This window comes from Rhincodon typus, chromosome 4 (genome assembly GCF_021869965.1).
Source record: "Rhincodon typus isolate 14 chromosome 4, sRhiTyp1.1, whole genome shotgun sequence".
NCBI classification, from domain to species: Eukaryota; Metazoa; Chordata; class Chondrichthyes; order Orectolobiformes; family Rhincodontidae; genus Rhincodon; species Rhincodon typus.
Window position 1 is genome coordinate 85,639,419 of NC_063335.1, and position 9,459 is coordinate 85,648,877.

General features: G+C 38.7%; 1 protein-coding gene across 1 annotated transcript in view; it reads left to right on the top strand.

The window, feature by feature from the left end:
- LOC125482974 (epithelial splicing regulatory protein 1-like) overlaps positions 1-8,479 on the top strand; it is a 19,892-nt gene extending 11,413 nt beyond the window's left edge. The window contains exon 7 of the mRNA XM_048596153.1: positions 8,410-8,479. Coding sequence (XP_048452110.1) covers positions 8,410-8,479 — 70 coding nt within the window. The remainder of the gene's footprint in view (positions 1-8,409) is intronic.
- Positions 8,480-9,459: the final 980 nt, after the last annotated feature.

Genomic DNA, 9,459 nt, shown 5'->3' on the forward strand with positions numbered 1-9,459 from the left:
GCATCCTTGCCTGACCAGATAAATAACTTGCATGTACGCCTGTAAACAGGTATAATGCACACCATATTGGTTCTTTAGATATTTTAACCCCTGATGCGTGAATTTCTGCAATCCTATAAATAGATTTTAACGCAAAACATTTTTTTCCAGAATAGCCCTATGCAGAGAAAAAGAATATTGTACAGATAGATGTTGTGAAGTGCAGTGTAAATTAGTAAATTCAAGGATGGATAAGTTGCAAAGAACTTGCTGCACTTTGTAGCTTAACACAGCATATCAGCAAGACTTCACTAACATCAGTATGGATGAATGTGTTAGTAATGCATTCTTAGTTTTAGCCACAAATATCTAATCGGAAATCTGGATGTGGGAAATTGCATTTTTGAACATAAATAAAACTTGTCATAGACATCCATGCCTGACATTTTTTAAAATAAACTCCTATTGTATGCTACGTATCAACCTATTTCTTATCTATTTCCGTATTTCAGTTTGAATTCCCATTGATTTGCATTTAGCTAAAGTTACATTTCTGATCAAATCTTATGAACCGCCAGCGTATACTGTGCTTTGCATGTCATTGTATCTGATGGTTCCTACAGTGATCAGGGTTTCAGGGACTGTCCAAAACTCAACTTGATAAGATGTGCTATATCTGCACATTGCGCCTTTCTCATGGCAGAGTCTTGCAAATTGAATTTTTAAATCCGCAGATGCACTCTGGTTGGTATTGAATTGTTTGCACTTCCACTTTGGCCAATCTAATGGCATTACCAGCATGGTATCACTACAATGTTTAGGTTTTGCAGATGGGGCTTACCACCCACTGTACTGCCGATTTGTTCACCATTTAGCTGAAAAAGCTGCACTTGGTGAAAAGTTTGTTTTGACTCTGATTAAGCTATTCATCGTATTGAATCTTTCACTTGAATTGTTATTACACAGAGAACTATTTCTTCTTGGACAAATTATGGTGATTACTATTCTGGTCAAATTTTACCTAAATTCTGGCAACAGATACTTTTAAATTAACCCCCATTTCTGCCCCACATTTGCAATGATCATTTCTAGAAACTGGACATATTGCCTAAGTTCATGCATCTCTCCTTTCTTTCACTTAGACTCAAAGAACTGTACAGCATGGACGCAGACCCTTTGGTCCAACTCGTCCCTGCCGACCAGACATCCTAAATAAATCTAGTCAGCATTTGCCCATATCCCTCTAAACCTTCCTATTCATATACCCGTCCAGATGCCTTTTAAATGTTGTAATTATACCAACCTCCACCACTTTCTCGGCAGCTCGTTCCATATTTGCACCACCCTCCTGTGTTTTTAAAAAAAAAAGTCCCTTTTAAATCTTTCTCCACTCACCTTAAACCTATGCCCTCTAGTTCTGGACTTGCCCACCTGGGGGAAAAGTCCTTGTCTATTCACCCAATCCATGTCCTTCATGATGTTATAAACTTCTATAACATCACCCCTTAGCCTCCAACGCTCCAGGGAAAATAGCTCCAACCTCCCCTTCTGGCTCAACCCCTCCAACCCTGACAACCTCCTTGTCAATCTTTTCTGAGCCCTTTCAAGTTTTGCAACATCCTTCCTATAGCAGGGAAGCCAGAATTGCACGCAGTATTTTAAAGTGTCTTCTGATTAATAATGTTCAGCATATACTTGTTTAACCATTACTTGCTGATTCTGGATTGCACATATCTATCTTGTTTTGGTGATATGCTTTTAAAGATCTTCAACCTTTTCTCAATAGTTGAAGAACTCCCCACAGATTATTTTACGTAAGCTGTTCCATAATTTCCTTTTGCAGCTGTATCCTTTAGCTGTGGATTCTGGTGCTTTACTCTTTAGTCCAAATTACGTGATGTGATCATTCTGAGATTGTTTGTTCCTGTGGACCCCATATGTCTATTACTTTTATTTTGTTTGCATCACTTGCAATTACCAAATTTGCATTGCTGAGCTTGGCCTTGTAGAATATTGTGATTATGAAAATAAAGTGAGCCATATGGGCAGAGATGGTAAAGTATTGGGAAGGAGGAAAGGATGTTGAAGGATAACGTGATGATAGAGGGGCAGAAAGTTGCTGCAACCATCCAGAACACCCATTTGAAACAGACATTAGGTTTCGTTTAAAAAAACCATTGAATTTGCCAATTGCAGTACCCAAAAAATGAAATTTAGGTTCAACTGGGGAGAGCTTACGCACTGGATAATTGTACCAGCTGTTAAGTAGCCTGACATGATGCTTAAATGGGTACTGCAGGCCACTTATTTCATGCCAACAATTTGCCTGATAGCATTTTAATGAGCTCATGGCCTTTGTTACATGCCTACCATGTCAGTGTAACTTGTAACTAGTTGCAACCATGTAATAAATTACTTGTTCAAAACAAGAGCCCAGTCTAGTTGGACGATGAGGCAATTTTCCTCCATCATGCTTCACTTAGTAGGCCCTGCAGATCCCTCTACGTGAAGATGATGATGGCAGCATACCTGAGGTACAGATTTGATGTAATTGCATGTACAACATTACCCACAGACATTCTCTGGTTTTTACAGTGGAATATACTGTATATTAGAAAGTCACAACAGTGCAACACTTTGAGATCTTCATTAGTGGGCAAGTAATTTTGTATCTAAAATAAAACAAAGAGCTGCAGATGCTGGAAATCTGAAACTAAAACAAATTGCCAGAGGAACTAAGCAGATACAGCAGCATCCTTGGAGCGAAAACAGATTAGCATTTTGAGTTTTGATCTGAAGAAGGGTCACTGGACTTGAAACATTAACTGTCTTTCTCTCTACAGACGCTGCCAGGCTTGCTGAGTTTCTCAAGCAATTTCTGCTTTTATAACTTTTTATCAAATTAACTCCAAGATGGCTGTGGTGTAGCAGGGCTCAGCCTAGGGCTCGTCCACTCCTATCTGCTTTCCTTTTCTTTTTGCTTTTGCTCTTTTTATTCTCTTTTCTTTAAAGCCTGGAGCGTGGCGGGTGAAGGAGGAGGCCTCTGGTAGTGACATCAGGACAAGTCAAATGCGGCTCCACCCTAGCCCAGGGTCTCCCAGCAGGCAAGGAGCAGGCCATAGGCTGACTCTCCTGGCTCAGACTAGTGGGCCGAGCCAAGGCTCTAGGTCCATGGCTAGGCCCAGGCACCTGAAGGAACGGAGGGTCAACGAAAGGGACGGTGGAAGACCCCGATGAGGGGTGGCAGCATCTGGAGGAGCGTGAGTTGGAGAATAGGAGGTATGGAACCAGCACATCCCCAGGGCCATGGCTGCAGCTTGGACACGGTGGTTGCGATTGTGGCGGTGGGAGAGATCCATAACTGAGACTCCAGCGCATGCTACAGAGACTGAGGAGCCCATTTTAGATACCCCGGCTGATGTCAAGGAGCAGTGGAGGAAGAAAGAGAAAGATGAACTCTATTGCAGTAAAATCTTGCATTATATTCAGTGCTTCAATATGGCATCAGAGCGTGGTGACACTTCGCGTCTGACACACAAAAAGACACTTTTCACTATATTTTTATATGCATATGACAAATTTAAATCTAAATTACAAATTAGTTGAAGAATTATTAAAGAGAAACGCCGTGTGATCCAGGACATGACTTAGAATCACAGAACCTTTTTAGAGCAGAAAGAGGCCATTGTGCCCATTTTGTCTGTGCCAGTTCTCCAAATGAACATCTCACTATTGCCATTGTCCTGTGTTCTGCTCAGACTCTGCATGTTGTTCCTTTTCAAGTAACCATCAATTCTTTTTGAATGCCTTCTAGTAAGAATATTTAATTCAGTATAAAATTGGGTGCAGGAGAGGGAAATAAAAGGTCGAGAGAGACATTTAAAAAGAAGGAAGTCAAGATATTAATTTTTTTATTTTTAAAATTTCTAATACCAATTAAAATTACAAGGAATGAGACTCTTGAGAAAGTTAACTTTGTGTCACTGTCATTGTTTTGCAGAAATTTATAATTTGCCACATCATTAAGATCATACTTACACTAAAATTGATACTTTTTCTTTTCTGGAAAACTTCATTCTTATTTTTTAGACAAGTGTACGATCAGTGAACCAGATGGCAATATAGCATTACTTTTGGACAATCAGACACCTTGGACCTCTGGACTTTTTGGTTTAACATCCTTGTTTTTTTTTTGGTGCATTGATATGCAGCCACTGGGAGTTGTTTCTGATTTTTGTGTAAATACTAAGTATGGTTGGTTTCCCTGATGCTTTTGCATAAAAATTCTGTTTAAAATGCCTTCAAAGAAATGTTCCATCAAGGTCTAAACAGAATCACATTACTAAAATAAGAATTTATTTGATGCTCGTACTTTGAAATAGTGTTTGAAAAACCCTAGTACCCTCACATGTTACTGTTTAATTTTGCATTCTGCATTGCTAATAGTTACGCTAACATCTTCCAAGAAGTTGAGTTCATAATATGGCCTATTCCTGCTCTCTAAATGTAATCTGCATTCAAATGCAGGGACTTATATGCAAACAAAAGGAATATGTTCAAGTTTTCTCTGAATTACCAGAAGCTTAGGGAGCATATAGTTTCTCATTGATTTTTTCCATGCCAACACCTCAGTCAGAGTCAAATTACCAATCATTCAACTCCTTTTTCTCCTATTGTACGAATTGTTGTTGTGGTTTGAAATGTGGCATTGTTGTATTTGTCCTCATTTGTGCTCGAAAAACATTTTCAGTAAATTTCTTTTCAACAATATTCAAATTCAGTGTTACCAAGTGATTGCATTATCTTCAATTGTTGTTGTACTCTACAGATGAACAGAGGAACTTTTCTAATTCCGTATGAATACAGAAGTTAGATGTGGAAAAAGGAATAACTTGTTTAAAAAAAACTAATGTGAATTTAATTTTAGACTTCTTCAGAGTGCTAATCTTACATTTTTTTAAACCAGATTTGAACATGAAGCCTGCAGGATGGCTTATTATCGTGTTGTCCTGGCCTGCCTCTCAATCACTTATTGTATGCAAACTTTCGTTCACCCCATCATGTCCTATCATACATCTGGTCCAACTCACTCATCCTTGCTGGATTGGATCTTGGAATGCCAGTGTCTCAAATGTAAAAATCATATCCATATGTTTAAATTTCAGCATTTCTCTCTTCTTCTTTTTCTCCACCCTCTGCCATTAATTCAGCCTTACAGACCTTGGTCCATAAAATTCCCCATTCCGCCTAATTTGATTTCTTGCTCACAGCTGTATCTTTGCCTCACCTTTTGGGTGCTTCATCGTGCCTGTCATAGGCATTGCCTACCTAAACACCGCTGCACTTTCCTTTAATATTTTAAATAAGGTTTAGATTCCTCTTCCTAATTTCTGTTTATTAGGCTTGTCTCATCTCCAAGGTAAATTGGAATGTTTTGATCTTATAACAGAGCTATAATAATCAAATTGTTATTGTGATATTAATTCAAAGAATTCTGAAATAACGGCAACATCACCTTGGAACTGCAAGTTGTGTGCATTGATGAAACTACAATTATCCAACAGCAACAGACTATTTTTGTCTACATGTCGTTATGTTTTTTAATGCTGGAATTATGTTGCATTACTACCACTCATTGTTCCTGTGCAGGTAACACTGCTGTACTATTACTGGTGGCATTAGTGCATGTGGCAACGTGACAAACCATCATAGGAGGTCTTTTTTCCACATTTATGCTGCCGTCAGAAAATATTACAATCCATGGGTGACCAACTGTTTTATTTTCATTGCTGACCTGTGCAGAGCATTCTCCAATATCAGATCTATGATCAGAAAACTTAAATGTCAATTGTAACGTTAAATGATGATGATTGTGCTGAAGTTGTTTTTGTAATTCACTACTGCTACGAAAAACATATATAGTATGAAATGGCCGTCCACTGGACGAGCTGCAATAAATTGAAAGGGAAACTTGGCTTTGTCCTTTCATCACTCTGAGAAAATCTTTGCTTCTTTTCCATGTTCAAACAGAAATTAGCTTCTCTGTTTCACATTCTCTTGGCTGTGCAGATCAAGTAATACACCAAAAAATTAACTCAGCAATATGTGCAAATCAAAAATCTTAGATTTATAGAAATATCATTCCAACAAATGTTGTGCTGAATTGAGGTTTCATAGATTAGATTTAATTTGCTTTCTTCCCCACCAGCTGTCTTGCTGTTGGTAATTATCATGCGTAAGTATTTATTGCTTTTGAATTTCGCATATTGAGTGATTTATTGTCAGAAAAATGAAAAAGTTTAAAGGTTAGCAAGCTAGATATGTTTGAGTGCTGTGTTCCATTACCACAGCCAGTGACGCAGTTAAAGTGTTCTCTTGTGGAGTTCTTACTAATTAACTGACTAACGTAGCAGTATGAAATGGTGATCCTTTCTTTGTGGCACTCAATAGTTTTCTGCAGGGAATCATCCTGGCTGGATTTCTGAAAGGGCTGTGTACGGAATAGCAATGACATGCCTTGTAAATACAGTAGTACTGTGCAGATATACCATGTATATCATTGAGATGCAAATGCATTATCCTGTGACTTAAAGCAGTCTGTGTGTACTAATTAAAGAAAAGGAATAAATTTAGAGCACATGGTGTACTGTGCAAATTTTGTCTCTTTGGTTGTACTTAATGAGAGTGTGGATTTCTTTGATCATTTGATGTTTGAGGCATTGGGCATTTAAAAAAGGTGACATTGTGTGACATTATTATACTTGAGCTGCATTTATTTAAACAGTTAAAGGTTGATGTATAATATTATTTTACTCGGCATTCACAAATGTTACTCTCTCCCACAGGTGCTAACATAGAACAAGCTTTTTCATTTTTTATTCAGTCCATTGAGTCTGCTCCACCATTCGATCATGGTTGACATGTTTCTCACCTCCATTCTCCTGCCATCTCCCCATAATCTTTGATCCCCTTATTATTCAAGAACCTATCTACCTCTGTCTTAAATACACTCAATGACTTGGCCTCCACAGCCTTTTACAGCACTGAGTTCCACAGATTAACCATTTCTGGCTGAAAAAATTCCTTCTCATCTCTGCCCTAAAGGGTAGTCTGTTAACTCTGAGGCTGTGTCCTCTGGTCCTAGTCTTTCCTCCTGGTCCAGACAGCTTCTCTATGTCCACTCTATCCAGGCTTTTTAGTATTCTGTAAGTTTCCATGAGATCCTCCCTCATTCTTGTAAACTCTGTGGAGTAAAAACCCAGAGTCCTCAACTGCTCCTTATATGACAAGACCTTTGTCCCAGGGATTATTCTTGTAAACCTCCCCCCAGCGCCAACACATTCCTCTTTAGATATTGGGCCCAAAACTGCTCACAATATTCCAAAAGTGGCCTGACCATAGCCCTATACAGCCTCTGCAGAACACTTCTGTTCTTATCTGCTAGCCCTCTTGAAATGCTATCTTTGCATTTGCTGTTTATTCTTGTACCTCAAAATGGCGCTGGACTGTGGTGTCAGAACACCTTTCACCATATCTCTCTAGATATATGTGACAAGAAATAAGTCATGCATTCACTCATCCATTCAATTGCCAACTGAATCTGCATGTTAGCCTTAAGGGAGTCTTGAACTAGGACTCCTAAGTGCCTTTGTGCTTCAGATTTCCAAAGCCTTTCCCGATCTGGAAAATAGTCTATGCCTCTATAGTCGGTTCTGATATAACACGATAGTTCCGTTCTCATACAATCTCTCGTTAGAAGAAAATCGTGCAATAGCTGTGCCCTTTAAACTAACGGGGCCGGAATCGTGTTATAGCCAATACAGGTAAGGAACATTCGCGTTCTACAAATAGTGGTCTAAATTCTTCATTCGTGTTAAAGCCAGTTTGTGTTGAAGAAACACGTTTGATAAGAGAACCGACTGTATTCTACTTAGCAAAGTGCATAACCATACACTTTCCCACCCTGTATTCCATCTGCCACTTTTTTGCCATTCTCCTAGCTTGTCCAAGTCCTTCTGTAGTCTCCCTGCCTCCCCAACATTACCTGTACCTCCATTTATCTATGTGTCATTTTCTTTGTGTCTTTGTTTCAACTTCAAGGCTTGTCTCCTGTTACAGCTATGCTATGTCATTGCAAAATGCCATAGTTCAAATACTTTCTGGGGAATCATCCTAAGTAAGATTAAACCCTGCTTTGAAAGATTAAGTGCCAGCTGACGGTGAAGAAATAAATAATATTTACTCTTGCCATTTGGAAATGGATCAACCACAACCCGATAGGCTGAGGGCTGATTCTGCATCATTTGCTAATGATAAAAGTCTATATCAGAATGACGATTCTGTGTATGATTTTGTAGAAACTATGCCTAATTTAGCTGTTTCTGAATGTGCTCTGTATCATAAGAATAAAATGTCTGTTGTATAAATTAGTTTATATAATCTGCCTATTGATAAACAAGATTCTGGTGTGCGAGATGTGAAAGATATAAAAGGGATCTAAGAGGTAACTTTTTCTGGCAGAGGGTGGTGCATGTATGGAATTAGCTGCCAGAGAAAGTGGTGGATGCTGGTATGATTAGAACATTTAACAGCAATCTGGATGGGTATATGAATAGGAAGGGTTTAGAAGAATATGGGCCAAATGCTAGCAAATGGAATTGGGCGGCATGGACGAGTTGGCACGAAGGGTTTTTTTCCATGCTATATATCTCTATGACTCTATGAAATGAACCGTCATGTTTTGTTACTACATATAAACAACAAAAAAAGTGGTTTACACTTTACCAATAGCCCCACGGATAAATGGACTGCCTGATATGGCACTTAGCTAGTAACTGCCTGGTTTCAATTTTCCATGCTTACTTAGCAGATTTCAACCAGTATCCTCACGCAGTGCAGTGTGAAAATTATTTGAATTATGACTACAACGAAAATTGTTGGAAAATGCACGTGTGCAAGCATGCGCTGAGAATACAATTCGGTTCAGCTGCATTTACCCCAGACAAGCCTCACATGTGAACAACAGCTAAATGGCCATGATTTTGTAAGACTAGACATGCATGTAAACATACCTGACCTTATGTCAATACCTTCAGGAAAGGAATGGATCATAATTAGGGTAGAAGGCGTTCAGTTTACAAAACTCGGATTTCTCTTTTGAATGTTTAGTTGTTTAAAAAAATGCATTGTGTGCTCAGGTCAGCTTTAAAGATTTTTAAAATACATTTCCTTGTGAAATTTAAAGACCATGTTTTGCATTGCACAAATGATAGTGAAGGAATCTCTTTCTCCCTTCCCCCCTTTACAGCAAAGTTCCTGTCGCGGTGGTTGGTAGGAACTAGGGGTGAAGAGTAGAGGTCAGTGGCATTTGTATACAAAACACGTGATTGTAGATTAAATGGGGAAGAAAAAGTGGCAAAACTTTCAAAGTTTTTTGGTTTTGCAACATGTTTACTAGGTAGGCAAGTGAGTTGTAAAAAT